Source organism: Eleutherodactylus coqui, chromosome 8 (genome assembly GCF_035609145.1).
Source record: "Eleutherodactylus coqui strain aEleCoq1 chromosome 8, aEleCoq1.hap1, whole genome shotgun sequence".
NCBI lineage: Eukaryota > Metazoa > Chordata > Amphibia > Anura > Eleutherodactylidae > Eleutherodactylus > Eleutherodactylus coqui.
In genome coordinates, this window is record NC_089844.1 from 30433339 (window position 1) to 30451999 (window position 18661).

At 42.7% G+C, this 18661-nt stretch overlaps 1 protein-coding gene across 1 annotated transcript in view; it reads left to right on the forward strand.

Annotated features, from left to right (window-relative positions):
• The window catches only part of IQCA1 (IQ motif containing with AAA domain 1), a 201647-nt gene that overhangs the window by 170375 nt on the left and 12611 nt on the right, over positions 1-18661 (forward strand). Inside the window, exons 10-15 of the mRNA XM_066575405.1 lie at positions 116-222; positions 430-522; positions 3149-3216; positions 4014-4096; positions 4304-4411; positions 12045-12244. Of these exons, the coding sequence (XP_066431502.1) occupies positions 116-222; positions 430-522; positions 3149-3216; positions 4014-4096; positions 4304-4411; positions 12045-12244 (659 nt within the window). The remainder of the gene's footprint in view (positions 1-115; positions 223-429; positions 523-3148; positions 3217-4013; positions 4097-4303; positions 4412-12044; positions 12245-18661) is intronic.

The following is an 18661-nucleotide window of genomic DNA, read 5'->3' on the forward strand; positions in this document are numbered from 1 at the left end:
CCCCTAGAGGGAAGTGCTCTGCAACTTCTATTGTATCTCAAGTAAATCAGTGAATAAATTGTAAAAGTCCACCATTGCAATGTTCTTTACTTTTCACTGTCTGCTTCACTCGCAGGTGTTTGGAAAAGTCGGAATGAGTCTTGGAATCTTTATCAGACACACGATTCTGAGCTCATCAAAGAAGATAAGAGGAAGGAAGTAGAAGAAGAGATAAGGATACAGGTTTGACTAAAAGACAATCCAAGATTGTTTTAAGATGGTCATAGTCGTCCTCAACTAATTGTTCCGCTTCTTGATTTACTTTGACAGGAACACTTAAACGACCCACTTAACATATCAACAGATTCCTGATTGTCATAAGTACACTTGATACCTAAAAAAGACAAAAATTACATTAAAGCTCACTTTATTTTTTATATTCTTACTAAGGTGGATGAGCTGATGAGACAAGAACTCCAAAACCTGAAACTGGCAGTAGACAGGGATAAAAACAAAAAGAAAAAAGGGAAGAAAGGAGGGAAGGTAAGTGGTTTATGGCTACTGTAGTCCCGGGACAGGCAGACATTTAAACTTGTTAATTGTATAGAGGAAAGCTTAATTCCATTCCATAGAGCATTACGGAGATTAAACAGAGATTATGATTACCTGGGCTAAACCAATCCATTGCCATGGTGACTAAAAATTTTAGAATATACTTGTCTCCTTTCTGCTCTTAATCTTTCGGAGGCAGACAGTAAATACCAGGCCCTATGCTATTCATATGATGAGAATTACTAGAACTGGCTCCCAAATGAGCGTTGTTGCACAATGCTGAATTAGAGCTATTATTCTGTATTCCAGCAACTACATAGAGATACAAAATGTCAAGAGAATACAAGTAAAGCTATAACAAAATCCATCAACATCAGCTAAATAGCTTGCCCATGGTTTCAGCCAGGATTAATCAGTGTTGGAGCTTAACCTTAAATATAAGGTTCCAGAGACTTACTAGTAAAGCTAGGCTTGTTGATGCAAAGTCATTTGTTGCAAATTAAAGGTACTAGAGTTGAGCGAACATACTCTGCCGAGCTTGATGCTCGTTCGAGTATTAGCGTACTCGATGGTGCTCGTTGCTCGAACGAGCATCAAGCCGTGTCCGACCCCGCCCCAGAGAGAGAGAGAGAGAGAAAAGGAACCAAGAAAAAAAGCTCGGGACCCGGCGTCCTACATGCAAAAATGCTCGAGTCTCCCATTGTAGTCAATGGGGTTCGTTACTCGAGTAGAGCTCTCGAATTTCATGAAAAGTTTGACTCGAATAACGCGGACCCGAGTATTTACGCTTGAATTATCGCAGGTAACAGCGAATATTGGCTATAGTTGCGCCGTGAACACACAACTGCCAACAGGGCACTGAGCGATAAATCCCTCACTTGTCTGAGTCACTGAGTTTTTAGCAGAATTAAAAACCTAGAAACTGTTGGGCGCCTTCACTGACTTTACTTCTTAATAAAACATAACTTTTAATAATAACTTATAAAAATGAAGACGGCCTCCCAAAAAGACAATTTTTAAATAATAAACTATTGCGATAGGCACCATAGTCAGCCAGTAGTTTGGCCCATTAATGATCCTACGTTGAAAGAGCAAAATGCCCAACAATCTGGTTGATCTATGCTCTTATTTTACTCTATGACTAGCGTAGGGGCCACGATGACTATGACTGGATGACTGGTCCGCCGGAAGGGTAATACCAGTAGGTCCAATCCCCCTATAGGCCAAATCAAAAGTGCGTTTTAACGTCCAAACTAGCTAGGCTTGTCCACTGGCCAAATAGTGCGGACCAAGTCTAAATACACATTGGTTTTATAAATATTTCCCAGAAGGACCAGAATGGATGGAGAGGGTAGTCCTTAGTTCTGTTTTATTAGATAAGATCCAGTTGTAAGCATGGACATACCCGATGCATCCAAAACAACAATAGTTCAGATAGCGCCGAAGGGATTAGTAGTGGGTTATCTGCTTTAGCATTTTCAAATCCTCGGTGTGTAAGGCTGACGTGGTGACACAAAACCCCCCGCTCCTCCCACCTTGGGAACGGAGGACACCAGGGGAGCAAATCCCAAGTAAGACTTTTTAAAACATATATATATATATATATATATATATATATGTATATATATATACAGGGGTTTAGAGGAATATTGGCTTGAGAAAGGTGCCTGTGCGCACCGAAACGCGTTGCCTGTATACACCACTTGGGAATAAAGTGAAGTATGTAACCATCTGACCCCGTGATGTTACTGCGATCGGGAGGATTTGAGGAGTCGGCACTTCAAGGAGGCGGTTTCTTGTCTAATACACCCCCCTCCTCCAGAGTAAGTGCCATTTTTGTGCTTTTTCTTCAGACTAACAATTTATTTGGGTTATCATCTTGCATATTCTAAGAGCGCAGACTTTTTTTCTTTTTATTTACTGCTGGTTGTATACCCGATGCACAGATTGAACCAAAAATGGTTCACTTTATAAACATGGATGTTAATTGGCTCGTCATGGTTTCTAGGTTTCACTTTATAGAGTCAGGGCTAGTTTATCAAGAACATAGAAATCCTGTGAACTGCAACTGTACACACACCTGTATGTTAACTAACAATCTATGGTAATATATATTCTAAAACTAAAGTGCAGGCAAATGCAAAGTCAAAAATGAAGTAAGATCTTGCCTGCCTCGTAGTTCTTAATATTAAACTGTGTTATATATTAATGCAATTCTATTGTTTCACAAGTGTGTTATTACCAAAAAGTTAAGGGCCATTCCTAGCTTTGAAATACAGGCAAAACTTGCCACACCCTTAGGCCCGTTCCATATATCCACAATACGGCCACATTTAGGTATCTGAGCTACGACTTCAACACCTGGATCCCCCATGGTTTTTACTGAACTCAACTTAGATTACCACAGATTCCCAAGTAATCTAGGTTCAGTTCAGTAAAACCGCTGGAGGTCCAGGTGTTAATACTGCAACGCTGATGCTGAACTGCAGCCATATAATGGCCATGTGAAAGCAGCCTTATGCGCAGAATTCAATATCTGCAGCATTATGTATGATTATTGTGTAGATGCATGGGTTATACCTACATGTCTGAACTGCTTATATATGTTTAACTTTAGAAAAAGAAAAAAGGGAAGAAAAGTGGAAAGAGAAAGAAGAAGAAGGAAAAGGACTTAACACCCGACAGGTATGTGGATATCTGTTTAACCTAATACCCCAACAATACCTAACCACCCGACAAGACTGCAGCCAATGTTCAACTGGGGTATAAAGGGCTCCACAGATCTAGAGATGAGGATGATTTATGTGCTACATATGGTAATGTTTAGTAGGAAATGTTTAGAAATGTAAGAAACCTGTTATGAGACTTCATTGTTTCAGCCATCAGGGCCATGGTGCAGGAAATAGGTATTCTGTCTAGTTGAGTTGTAGAATATAGCTGTACTTTATGAAACAAAGAAGAGTAAGTTAGGCTCTGTTCGTGTTTCTTTTTTTATATTCGTATCCAGATCATATCCAGAGGCCCCCATTCACCCTACGTCGGCCAAATGAGTCTCCTTTGGGCCTCTGTTGGGCTGTTATGTGTTACTATTTTCAGAATTTTGCTGTTGGTGAATTGAAACATTCCACAATATGGGTAATAAATATTGCTAAGGGCCCCATTGATGTGACCCCCATCGATCACTAGAACAAGGGTCCCGAGTCCCCTGCTCCTCCTTACCAGCACCACTGTGGGGTTTGAATGGATCAGCAGTCGAGCATGTGTCTTGGAACTCTATTCAAACTCAGTGGATTGATGTAAGCAGCTGAGTATAGTGATCTATGGGGTCCCTGAGGTGAGGCGCCCAGTGGTCAAACATTTATCACCTATGCTGAAACGTTCTCACTGGGAAAGATTTACGTAGCTGTGAGCAGCGAAGGCTTGGGACGCTCTGTCATAAATATTTATATCCATTGTGTTACGTTGTGCTGTTTTATCTACAGGACCATTGATTCTTTGTATGAGGAGCTAGTCACAGAAGGTCTTCTCATCAAACCAAAGCCTGTGAACCTGTTAGATTTTATTGGTAAGGTACAGTTTGGCAAGTCCTTATTATATATTGTACAAGTTTCAGTCTTCCAAGGAGCCATCTCAATATTTTCATTGAACTCTGGCAATATTTTATTCTCTTTATTAGCTGTTCTCCTTCCTCGCTGACTACCATTATGATTGGTTTCTGAATATAATGTAGTGTATGGTGCTATTAACTATGCTAATTTGTGTTGGTTTGCAGGGGAATATAGTTATTTAGGCACGACCTTGCGACAGGCTGACATTGAACCAATGCCATCTCTTAATGATGTCAAACAGCTTCTAGTCCTGTATGGAGTCCTACCATTAGGTGAGCAAAAATGGCTTGTATGACTGTATTCTTATACTTGTTTAGCCTTCGCTGTCATGGTCATCAACACATGCATTATGTATAGTCTGCAAGCAGCTTTACATCCCAGCACATAATAGAGATCACTGGGTGAAGATACACTATGAAATAAGCAAACACTACAGTATATACAAACTTTAAATTTACTAAATTTTACAGAAGTACAAATTCTAAACTCTGTAGAAGTAAAAAAAGTTGATATATTTAATAGTTTTATGAGAGTAAAAGTTAATTTCTGGATCCAGATCACCCTGTGTCTTCTTGATACAATTGGCCCAATTGTTCTAGGTCCATCCTGTGGAATCTTCTTCCATTCATTCTGTTTTGATGAAAAGCCAGCCCATTGACCTGGAGGGGCCAATTTCTTTCATCATTGCATCAATGGAAGCAATAAATCAATGATTCATTCGTATTCTTTTTAGTGTCATGTATGAATAGACGTCGTCCTGAAAAAAAGGTAATAAAATATAATCCAGTTGACATTTGCTTACTGATTTTTTGTGCTTCAGTCTCCCCCCAGTGTAGCGTCCGCTATGTTCATCCAAGAGGCACACAACCTGTTATTAAATATGGACTAGTGCTTTGTTCTAAGACTTATTTAATGAGTTAAAAGTAAAAAAAAAGTTGACAATGTTGTGTTTCTGACACATTCAGACCTATTATGGAATATTATTGGGACACATCAGAATGTATTATGGTCCATGCAACAGACCCATAGGGACTGCATGTACTACCCTGAAATACACTTGTGATGTCACACTAACTTACCTGACAGGAAGATATTTGTGTTGGTACAATTTCCAAAACTTACTTGTGATGTTACAGCAGTGTACCTGATGTAAGCATAGAAGTGATGTCATGATAAAGGGGTTGTGTCATTATAAAAACAAATAATGGCTGGACTTGGGATAAAAAAAAGACAGCATACTCACCTGTGTTTGGTCCCCATGTAAACAGCTGACTCCACCCAATGTGGATGTCTGCTGGAAGCCAGGTGACTGCTCTAGACAATCAAAGGCTGCATCTGCATGGTATGAACTCCTGGCATCAGCGCTCACATCCTGGGTACCATGATACCAGGAGTTTAGGAATGTGGCACTGTGTCCTCTGATAGGCACAGAGGTCACCTGACTTCCAGCGAATGTCCACACTGGCTGCCGGGAAGGAGGGAGCTGCTCAGCTGTGTCCTGGGGGTCCAAGACAGAATAGTAGGCTCTTTTTTGTTTTATGCCACGTCCAGCTGTTAACATTTTTTTTTGTGACCCAACCCCTTTAACTGACAAAAATACACTTGTGATATTATTTACCTCTTAAACACATTAGTGTTAAATGACGTAGATCTATTTTCAAGAAGTCATCTCTAAACCTGTCCTGTGTCCAGTTATTTCTCCATCTCATTTCTCCCATTTGCCTCAAAGCCTGAATAGCATACCTAGAACTGTCCTCCACTTCTCATCCAACTTAGTCTACAACCAGCTAAACTTTGTTTTTTCCTAACCTCACCACTATACTGAAACGGACTTAACCAAAGTCACTATTGACTTGATGCTTCTCTTCTCCAGCTATACCCTTGGTCTAGGACAGCTAATGTAATCCTATGGCTTTCACCTACCACATTTATGCTGATGACAATCAAATTCTTCTCTCTGGCCCAGATGTTATCACTCTGCTATCCAGAGCTTCAGAGTGTCTGTCAGCTATACTTGCCTTCTTCTCTTCCCGCATTCTAAAACTCAATATCAAAATCAGTTTCCCTATACTTCCCTCATTTCAATCAACTCTCCTAGCAGAACTATCAATCACAGGCAATGGCTCCACTTTTCCCCAGTTTCACAAGGCCTCTGCTTTGATTCCACCTAGTCCTTCAAACCACACATCCAAGCCCTTGCCACCTCCTACTGCATTGAGCTCAAAAACATCTTTCATATCTGCTCTTTCCTCAGCTTCAAATTAACAGAAATGCTGGTGCATCCCCTCATCATCCCCCACCTAGACTACTGTGACATCCTCCTCTCTGACCTACCATCAAACACTCTTGTACTCCTACAATCCACCCCAACTCTGCTGCCCGCCTAATCCATCGCTCCCCTCATTACTCCTCCACCTCTCTCCTCTGCTAGTCCCTTCACTGGCTGCAAGTTGTTCAGCAAATACATTTAAAATATTAACAATGACATGTCCGGTCCATACATCTCTGACAGAATCTACCAATACTTCCACACAAATAATCTCTGCTCTTCACAAGACCTCCTTCTCCACTGTCCTCTTGTCCACTCCTCACACAGCTGTCTCCAAGATGTCTTCCACATGTCCCTCATACAACCCAAACTGGTCAGACTACCCAACTTTGAACTTTTTTAAAGTTACCTGAAAATCAACCTCTTCGGAAAACCCTACAATAACACTGCTGGCATCACACTACAATATGAGCACCTTCTACCGTCACCTGACTCCTTCCCTTGTAGGTTGTAAGCCCTTGTGGAGAAGGTCCCTTCTCCCTCTGTACCAATCTGTCACTCAGTTATCATTAGTCTTGCATTTTCTTTATGTACTGAAACCATTTTCATATTTACAGCGTCCTGGAAATAATGTCACTTCGTAAATAATAGTACTTGAGTTACAAGGGGGCTCGTTGATGTTTCAAGTTGCAGCTTCTGGCTCAAATACATAACTGTAACACCTGATTACCTTAAAGGGGTAGTACCATCATAAACTTTTAGCATCTATCCACTGCTGAGAGCCCACCATCATGAGAACGGGGGTCTCATGCTCCCCCTCCTTATCACCGTTGGCTCTTTGCACCTTCCACAGTGAGGAGGAGATTAAATGCAGCGATGGCCACTCATATGCAGTGCCACTCCATTCATTTTCAATGGGACTGCCAAAGATAGTTGAGTACAAGCGCTCAGCTATTTCTGTCAGCCCCATTGAAATAAAAGCAGCAGTGGTTATGCATGCATGGCCGTCGCTCCATTCAATCTGACATCAGTGCGGGTGGGAGAAGTGACCCCAGTAGTGACGAGAAGAGAGGGACCATTCCCGGGATTGTGGGGGTCTTAGCGGTGAGACCCCCACCAATCAGACTTTTATCAACTGTCCTATAGAAAGGTGTTAAAAGTCAATTTTGGTATAACCTCTTTAAATGTTTCCATCAAGTCTGGTGAACAAAAAATCTATAGTCACACATAGACTTTTGATAAGCTCAACAGTAAACTTTTTCCACCCCATGCCTGATACAGATGTGTGACTTTAGCATGATTCTGTGCGTTTCTATGGACTGTGTGTAGAACATGACAAAAATACTGTGTGCCCCCCTACCTCATAAACAGGGATCAGCTGCTATTTAGTACATTGTGTACTGCGAGTTATGTAACTCCCACAACATAAAAGCAACAACAAATGCCAAGGATATTACTCCAGCCGGTGAGGAAGGATAATACACGGCATAATATTATGGATTTATTTATTCTTGTTCCGGTGCTTACTAATTGTTTTAATATTCGTAGTTTGCAGCATTTCCTGGTTCTCAGCTGTCTTACTCACAAATGTTCAGTCATGTCTTATTTTACCATATTTTTTAATAAAAACCCTCTATGCAGATGTGCACAAACAATACAAAGGCTGGCAACAAAAGTGGACCAATGTTCAAAAACATCAATGTCTTCCTTCCTCCTAGCCAGCTTACACAGATACTTACATTGAAGACTTAGGACTGATGGGAATGTTTGGGTTAACAATTGTCTTAAAGGAAAGGTTTACCTTAAAATATCTTCTGACATATCACAAAGTCATGTCAAAAGTTGCCATGGCTGAATATTCTGGCAAAACACATCTAACGTTGTTAACAGAGGCAAGGGGTCGTCCGACCCAGGTTCTGACAAAATTAGTCCATTAGAGAAAAACTCCATGACTTTGGAGCAAATTACTTGCTGATAAGTGTCTATTTCTTCTTTGGTTACTTTCTTCTTTGGTACAGATACTTTATTAGCAGACATTCACATATTTTGTAAGGCCATATGGAAAACCTCTGGTGGCCAAGAGTACCTAGTCCAACAACAATGAGAGGCAAAGGATTGAAAAATGATTACATACTGTGGCAAGTTGGGGTCTGCTTGCCACAGGATTGCTCACTTTGGGATACCGGAATGGCCACCAGCCGTGCAGAAATGCTCCAGAGACGTGGATTCTCTTTAGTTCTGGCTCCTGCCAGCCTTTATTTCACAGCACATAAGGAAATTATATACAGTCCACAAAAGCAAATAGGGTTCGCAACCCACAGGGTTCTGTCACTAACCCCTCCTGGGGCGTCTGAGGGGCGTCTCTTCCTCCTTCAGACCGGGTGACAGACCCAACTGGTCCACACTGGACCTCCACTTGCAGCCTGTCCTGCACTGCCAAGCTGTAACTTCCCACTTTGCTTCTGGCAGGAACTGGCTTATATGCAACCATTTCCTGCTACACCCATCAGGTGTTAACCCCTTACTTCCCTTTCCAGGTATCAGACTACCTCACTAGCGCACACTACAGGTCATTCTGATACTGCACCACTACAATACATAGACTTGCTGAACTATTTCTTCCAGTCATATAAGTCATTTGGGTTGGTTGGGGCCATAGGTATCCATTGTATGACAGATCTGGCACTGCATCATTTTATATTTTCTGCACCTATAATGGAACCTAAAACTGGAATTGACAAGACAAATGTGAATTTGTCAAAAGGTTTATTTTTTATTTGGTGACTTGGATGTTTAATAAGCTTTTTGCTCATTAAATATAAGTACATGCTTAAAAAATGTCTTTGTTAGTTAACTGAAATGTATAAGTATAGTAAATATAGCAAAAAAGGCTATTTAAAAAAATAAGGCTGCCTTCATATCTCCTCGGGGGTTCCGTTTTCCCACTCTGTTTGGAGAGCAGGAAAGGGGAATCCCCTGACTAAATAGGTCCGTCTTATGACCGAACAGCGCCGAACTGACCCCATTGACTATAATAGGTTCTGTTCAGTTTCCGCTCAGCTGCCCGGCATTTTGCCAGAAGAAAAAGAGCTGCCTACAATGCTATTTATTCCGGCATTTTGTGCCAGATCTGTGGCAGAACCTCCGACCAAAGGTCCCAAGACAGACGTGAAGGCAGTCTAAGAATATTACTGTTACCATGCGGCGGTGTGTGGGGTCCCATGGTCAGGGCGCGTCCCCCGGCTTGTTGTCCGGCTGCCGGGGGTGTGGGTGCCTGGCCGGAGAGGTGCTGGTGGCGCACGAGCACCTGTGAGTGCAGCTACCATGCACGAGCTCCCCTTTGTTGTGCTCTGTTGGCTGTCTCCCTCTCTCCGCCCCTGAGCGGAGGCTTTTGTTTAAAGGTCGGGCAGAGACTTGCAATCTCTGCCAGTTATTGGTTTCCCTGCTTCTGTCATCTTGTCTGCTATACTTTGCTATTATCCGCCAGGTTCTTCCATCTACCTCAGTTCTGCTTAGTAGTCTTCATGTTGGTTAGTTACATCTGCCTTTTCTGTTGATATTTTACCCTTTCCATCCAGGTACGCCAGCGTCCCTTTTTCGGTCCCTAGTTAGAGTAGGGGCCGCCACACAGTTGCCCGCCTGGGGTCAACCAGGAGTGGTGGCAAGCAGGCAGGGACAGGGGTTGTGGGTGAGATCTAGGGCACCTGGGCTGGCATATCAAGGGTAGTATACCGTAACAATTACATGATTGTACTTACCCCAGTACTCGAACAGTGTTGGTATACCTTTTGTGTTTGCTTGCTTTTGCATTGCAATCTCGGCAGATTTGCCCATTTAGTGCACTTTGTCAGGACAGGCTGATAAACTTTGGGGCACATTTATTGTTGATATTGTGGCAGAAATCTGGTATAAATAGCACATTTTTTGGTGCAAATCAATTTCGACAGATTTATTATAGATTTGCGCCAAAAAAACAGATGTTACACTTCTCATTCCATTTTTAAGGGCTTATTCCGATGGGCGTATCAAAACTTAGCTACGCCTCCTTCCCGCCCCTCCCATTGCAAACAGTAGCAAGGGGAGGAGAGGGGGTAGGAGCTCAGTGCACTAGCTCCCAGCCCATCCTTCCTCCTCCCCTTGCAGAGAGAGGCAGCATATTTTGGCTGGGCGTGAAAACCCGAGCGATGTACGCCCGTCTGAATAAGCCCTAAAAGTGTCTAAAAATGGTGGTGGGGTTCGAGAGGATTCAGGTTTTAAGAGACATTTACGATATGCAGATTTTTTTAAAGCCCCAAAATTTGCCGTAGTCTCACTCAGTCCTTGGGGTACAAAGTGGCTCCACATCTCTAGACAAATTCAATGAGGCAACAAATGTATCAACATCAAGTGATACATTTGTTGCATTTTAAACTAGAGAAGTGGAAAATAAAAGAGTGTGCCAGAAGGGTGGTATCCCACCGGAACAGCATTAACAAAAGATCAAAAACTGTTATTGCAAAATGTTCCATGTTCTAGCCTTTGAACATTGAAGCTGGTAGTAAGGGACCGGGCTCTGATGGTGAACGCATGGCTGCTCTCAGGCACTTGCTTGTTGCTACAAGGCGTGTTGGGAGGATAGTGAAGGCCAGGTCAGGTCTTGGTAGATATTATCTTTTCTCATGGAACAGGACTTCCAGCTGTAAAACAAGGATGATTCTACATAATGAGAGGCAGATGTGACTTTGTTGTCATGTAGTACAGTTGTCACAAGACATGAAGTGATGTAGAAGCTCATCATGAAAGGGTCTATATTGAGAAGATGTACCATTCCTGGCTGCATTGCACGCCTCATTAATGAGTAAACATAACGATCAGACATAACAAAGCTAATGCAATTGAAGACCGAACATTTTGGGAGTTGATTACCTTGTTTGCTAAGTACCAAGGAAGACAATTATAAAGAAGATGTATTACTATCACAATGAGAATGGTGTTAATGAGAATATGTATAGAGCAAACCACTTAGGATTCATTGATTGTCTAGCAGAGGTCAAGGTTTAATATGAGATGATTGTTTTTACGGTCCATTACTATTTAGCCATCTACTTTGTGACCTTGTAGGATAAGACCGTTTGTTGCAAATTTTGTTGCTACTTTCTATCAGAGATAAATAATGTCGCGCAAATTATACTGTTTCCCTGAAAATAAGACCTACCGCAAAATAAACCCTAGCATAATTTTTCTGAATTTTTGAGGATGCAGAATGATTTTTCAGGGTTTTTGAGGATGCTTAAAATATATGCCCTACTCCAAAAATAAGCCCAAGTTACACTTAATAAAAAAGTCAACTTAAATAGTGTCCAGACAGCTATTCATATAAAAAAAGTTACAATTTTTGGAGCAAAAATTAATATAAGACCCTGTCTTATTTTCGGGGAAACAGGGTAGGAGGTCAGACCCTCATCATACTATTCTCATATGTTGGCACCATAGGCGTTCATCCAAAAAGCCAAATATTGTGAAGTGAAACAATACATCGGTGCAGGGTCTCACTGAAGCTCTCCCGGAATTTAGAAAAACAAATACTTCATTGTTTCTTTTGCAAGTAGCATTTTTTTAAATTCTGTGATCTGTAACTTTGCGTCTCTCATGTGCAGGTTGTGAGTCCGTCCATGAGAAGGCTCCACAGGTGAAAGCCATGCTTCTGGCAGGACCGGCTGGTGTGGGTAAAAAGATGTTGGTGAATGCCATCTGCAGTGAAACCGGAGCAAACCTGTTTAACCTGTCACCAGCCAACATTTCTGGGAAGTATCCAGGCAAAAGTGGACTACAGATGATGTTGCACATGGTGCTTAAGGCAAGTATCCAAGCACAGAGAGGATTGTGTTGTAAAGCCTGTAAAGCATGCATTTTTTAGAAGTTGGGTATACACATTAGATGACTGTTGGCCATTTTTGGTGAAGCATTGCTTTGTGGTAGAAATGGCATTGTAATAAAGCACCATAGGGATCATATACCGGCACAGAGGGAGTATGACACTGGAGTACAAACCCATAGGGTCGACTCTACATATGTCTGCATACAGTTACTGTAGAAACAACTCAACCATGTGCATGAGGTCTAATGTGTATGGTGACTGTCCCTCAATGTTTCCTGCTAAGGCAATCAAGGGTTGGATTTTAGTCCCTTGTTTTACATATTAGAGACAAGTTATGCTAGAGGTGTCTAATGATAAGAAAAATGCTAGTTCGGCCAAGTTGAATAGCATGTTTATGGGGAATCTGAGAAACCTGGTTATTGGCCAAAAGATTACTCGCTGACAATCACTGTATATGTCTGGCTAGTTATAATTATCTTTTTTTATATACATTCTCAGTGTTGGGCTGAAACACAAGTGAGATGAAAGTCAAGGAGTGAAAGCGAATGATCTAGCCTCGGGTCTTGCCTAGATTGAATAATGCTGGCTATAAACATTAGGTGGGGCAGGATTTTTGATGTACAAAACCCTCAAATTGTGCAAAATAATTGTGACTTTTTTCACATTTATGTCATTTCATTCCACTGTTAAGAGAAAAAGACGTAACTTGCTGGAAGGGGGCATGGCTGCCCTTGCCCAATAAATTTAAGATTACTTAGGCCTCATGTCCATGGGCAAAATAGGATTTAGAATCTGCAGCGGATCACCCGTATGCGGATCCGCATCCCATAGGGATACATTCACCACCCGCGGGTAGATAAATACCCGCGGATGGTCAATAAAAGTGATTTTTTTTTAAAAAATGGAGCATGAAAAAATCCGGACCATGCTCCATTTTCGTGCAGGTCTCCCGCGGGGACGGCTCCCGCTGGCTTCTATTGAAGCCTATGGAAGCCGTCCGGATCCGCGGGAGACCAAAATCAGAATATACTCACCTGCTGTGGCAGGAGATTGTTTACTCCGCGCTGGGAATATTTACATAGTAGCAGCGAAGAAATGAATATATAATACGGTATATATTTTTTTATTATTATATATTTTTTTTACACAAACCACAAACCCTTCCCTGAAAATCACTGCAGGGGTTGCCGGCATCCTATTGCTTTCAATGAGGCAACTGGCAACAGCCGTGGCCCCATTGAAAGTGATGCTGCACGGACTTGCATTCACACGTGTTTATGCACGTACGTGGGTGTGCGGTTTTGTGCTCACCTATGTACGCACACACTCGTGTGAATGTACCCTTAGTGAATGAGAGCTGAGCTGTAATACCAGACACAAACCATGGACAAGTATGGCGCTGCATTTTGAAAGCAGCCATGTATTTCTAACCCTGGACAACCCCTTTAAGGACTGCACAATCTAACAGCACCACAACTTAAGTCTTGCTACTTGCAACTCCACAGAGACAGTCTGTCACTTGCTTTCCTTCTGCCCACTTACCACCAGCATACTGTTCAGTGGCTCTACTCAGATATATTCTGCCTGGAAACTCTTAGCGGGCCCCTCTGTCATATTTCATGGTCTACATACTGACTGGTGCCAAATCCCTTTAACACTTCTGCTGGGCCCTTCTAGCTAGAGTTCTGGCACAATGCTCACTGCCCCATCGCTCCCCACCATATCAGTGTCAGGCACCACCTCTTGCGACACCAATAGGGTCTGGCAGAGTTGACACCTTTAGCAGTCCACCAGCCCATTACGCATGAGTGCTAACATAGGTGCTCGAATAGATATGAGGTGTATAAAGCCTATCTAATATTGCACAAGCCTTAGCAACAATAAAAAAGGAACATACAATTGTAGATAAAGGCGGGAATATAAGATTATCCTGCTTACCCATATATGTAGCAGCCAACACAAAATCATTGGACCGACAACTATTTCATATCGGCAACCAACATAATTATTGTATGAGAGATTATTGTCTATCAATCGCTTGTGTTAGACGTCAGTAGAGTTATTGATGTCCGTGAGGAGGAGGAAGATGCTGTGACATCGGGAAGTAATCTCAGGGCAGATTCCACAGTGTGCGGGAGGTATTTATCCAAAACCCAGTTTTGCCAACTGTAACATTTTCTAATAATTAATTAGCCAATTGTAAACCCAGAGCAGCTGCGCGCTACATCATCAGCAAATACTGCTCTTGATTTATTATCTGCCAGCCAGGAACGGGATGTGAGAGCGTAGGGCTGCAATCAGGGGCGCAGTGACATCATCAGGTTATGGCTGGAGGGAGCGCAGAAGAAAGTACACACTGCTGGTAGCGGGGACTGAGGGGGATAAATAGTGAACCTGTGGGACACAGCATCACATATCTCAATGGGAAAGAGAGAGGACCTCAGCTGTTCAAGAATATCAGACATGAACACCAACACACAAAATGTAACAATCTATTTTATTTGTTAGGGGTTTGAACAACATTATTATAGGCAATGAATATATTTGATTGCTTCGTAGTTGAAGAATTCTCTTACATGGTATTAAATAACATTTTCCCCCTCCCAGAGGCATAACTTGAAGGTCCTAGGCCCCAATGCAAAACCTTTAACGAGGCCCCCAACTGTAATGCTTTATTCATAGTACTGGGCTCCCTATATGGAGAAGAGAGGCCTTATGGGCCCCCTGAGGCTCCTGGGCCCGGATGCAACTGCATCCCCTGCATCCTCTATAGTTACGCCCCTGCCCCCTCCTATACTAGCTTGTCCCATCATTCCTGTATACACTATCTATGCCTGCTTTTAACAATCACTTTCAATGTATCACTATGTGTATATCTCTAGCTAATATAACCGAAAAGCATTGCATCTCAGAATACCCAATCAGCTCCTAGTGGTAGAAGAACAGCAGTCTTACGGTGTACCCCAAGTTTATTTTAAAAATGCCATTGAGCTGCAATCCTCCAACCTGTAGTATGAAGGGACTTGAAACTCTTCCAAGCCCTATGCCTCTTCTACGTTAGCTATGAGATCTCCATATCAGCGAAGAGCCCCAAAATGAATGTTGTTGATACTGCCACACAATATGATCTGAAGTTAAGGGGGTATTCCCAGGACTTTAACTACTGATCCTCAGGATAAGTCATCAATAATTGATTGGCGGGGCTCTGCCATTCAGCTGAGTGTTCATCCTGCTGTCAGTCGTTGTCATAGGTTGGCAGGAGAGAAAGTGTATGTAATACTTTGCTTCACTTCTATTGAAATCAATGGGAGCCCTGCCCACTATTATAGGGTTGGACATCCAGTCCTGATCGCAATAAGGAGCAGGACGTGTAATAGGAAGCAGCACTCCCATTGATTTCAATAGAAGTGAAGCCGGCCATTACACATCTGGCGCTGACCGGCGATGATGATGCCCAGCTTGCTGCACTGATAGCGGGATGAATGATCAGCTGATCGGCAGGTATCCCAAGCAGTGGACCTCTGTCGATCAACTAGTTAAAGTACCAGAATACCCCTTTAAATCAGAAGTGCTACCAGGCCCTATGTCCTTGTTATGTATATGTACAACATTTCCATATCACATCAACTTTGTAAATCCAGAACTACATATTACCAGTTCTTTTGTCTGCAGTAACAAAGAGCGCACATGCCATCCATTGCACCTAATGGCAGTCCTATCACCCTTTACTATCAAAATGTGGGGCTTCTCTATGAGACAAAAGTGCACTAAAACAGCATAAAAAACTGTTAAGCCATATACAAAAAAATAATATTGTATGACATACGTATTATGTACTTGTAACCTATTGTTACTGTTTCATGCACATGGCTACAATGATCACAAAAGCAGCTTATTTCCACTCCATTCCTGGGAGTAAATCTGATTATGCTGCCTTTATGAGCACAGGAAAGGAAATTTAATTAAAAGAAACACTAAACCCCAAATTACGGCTTTTATGCGTTTTACCTTGACATTCCATAGAAGATTTTTACAAATTAGAATGTAGACTATATGAGCCTTGTTCAGAGTAAGATGTTGCCACGAGCTTTGGAGTCCTAAATTCAGAAGCGATTCCCCCAACATCATGCATTGTCCAACATACAATGTTAAAGGGATTGGGATTGGATAGGTCATCAATATCAGATCGGTCAGTGCCGTACCCCCAACACACCTCCTAATGAGCCTCTACAATGGCCTGTGGTGTCACGTTCATTGGTCACATAGCCTTTGTGCAGCTCAGTCCCATTCAAGTGAATAGGATTCAGGTGCAATACCTGGCACCACATCTAGGAAATGAACGGCGCTGTGCCTGGTACATAATGAAGAAGCTCCACATCTCGCCTGCATGCTGTGTTCTCTTCGAACTGTTGATTATAAGAGGTACCGGGAGTCAGACTCCTACTGATCCGATACTGAACACCTATTGTAAGAATAGGTCATCAAACTTGAAGTCCCAAAGAAGCCCTCTAATGTCTTCAAATGGTCAAGTTCAAACTGCAATTTGATTGGCCCCCAACAACCCTGCACCATTTATGCTACTGGTGTCCCCTTATGTGGTTGATGAGCCTTTGGCAAACCTTAGGGTCTCATGTCCACAAGGAAAATCAGGCCCGCTACGGATTCTACATGAAGAATCCGTAGCGGGTCCCTCCTGCCCCGCGGACATGAGGCCTAAAAATCAGAATATACTCACCTGCTCCAGACGATGCGGCTCTTCTTTCCTTCGTGGCCGGATCTTCTTTCTTCGGCCCGGCGGATGTGCTCGGCACGCTGGCGGCGTGCCACGCGCATGCACCGTGCATATCCGCCGGGCCGAAGAAAGAAGATCCGGCCGCGAAGAAGGGAAGAACCGCATCGTCCGGAGCAGGTTAGTTCATTTCTGGTACGGGTCTCCCGTGGATCCAGACGGCTTCCATAGGCTTCAATAGAAGCCTGCGGGAGCCATCCCCGCAGGAGACCCGCACGAAAATGGAGCATGTCCATTTTTTTTCCCGCACGCGGATCCACACCTGATGGGGAAAATGAGATCCGCAGGTATTTAACGACCTGCGGGTGTCCAATGCATCCCTATGGGGCGCGGATCCGCGTGCGGGAGAAACGCTGCGGATTTAAACCCAGTGGACATGAGGCCTAAGGCACCAGGGCCCTGGTGAGACTGCTACCTCTACATGTACTTAAGTCACATCCCTGTGTGGACTTTAGTCACTACCTTGTGCAATTTGACTGGGTTTGAACAGCTTGGAAAGAAAAATAAGGAAAATGTGCTATATCCACATGTGCAAACTACTACAGAAACTCCCCTGACGGAGTGTAAGAATATACTCAGGACAGTTTGCTGATGACTCTACTGCAGTATATACTAGTCAACTGGCAGTAAATAGTTATTCCTTCACATTATTATGTGTTTAACAATTCTAAGGAGCTGATCACTATTTAATTAGTTTTTAAAAAGGTTTTATTGGTTTAACAGTTAAAAAAAATCTAATCAAACTCACTATCATCTATAGAATGTCAAAAAAGCCCAAGTTGGGTGGATTGCTCTTAAGCTCTGTTCACATTGGCGTTGTGGCTTCCATCATAAATGAAGGCAATCTATGACTCATATGGGTCCGATGGGTTCCAATGCCATTTACATTGTTTTGATGAGAAAAAGTGAGTTGCATGCAGAGATACTCTTACTGTCCAAAAACAGTAACTCGGAGCAGTAGTGATACAGTGTCCATTGCCTGCATACAAAGGAAGAGGCCACTTGACAGGATGAACCGTGCCATGACATTGCAAGATATCAACTCACAAGTGTATCTTGCAAGCAACCATCCTGTAAAGGGATTTTCTCAACTTCTTTCAAAATGTGGTCCCCTCCCTGCACCCCAGGCGAACTATTGATGTTGCTTGTGGAAGCTGCAGCCAGCAAAGACATTGTATGACTCGTACAGAGCGGCTTTTCATTATGGCTCATAGAAGAGGATCCAGAGTGGGGGGGGGGGGGGGGGGGGGAATGCTCCCATAGGGTATATGGACAAGGGTTGTCTTCAATTTAAAGAAAACAGCTGCCCACACTGTGTGAAGTATAAATCACGGACAATAAGGTTTCAGCATGCGTGCCGTATACATGTCTGTACATACTTGATATATAGGCTATTCTGGAATGTGTGTTCACACTGAGCAGGTGGTGGAAATGAGGCACATGTGGTTGTGTAGCGGTGATGGAAGGACATCCTCTAGTGGGCATTGGAGGTAATTGCATACTTGAAAACTTGTCAAAGAAATTGTTACATATATGTTTATTTATATGATACCAGAATGTATGGATTTTGTTCCAATACATCAATCAGACTAATTAGGAATGCAAAC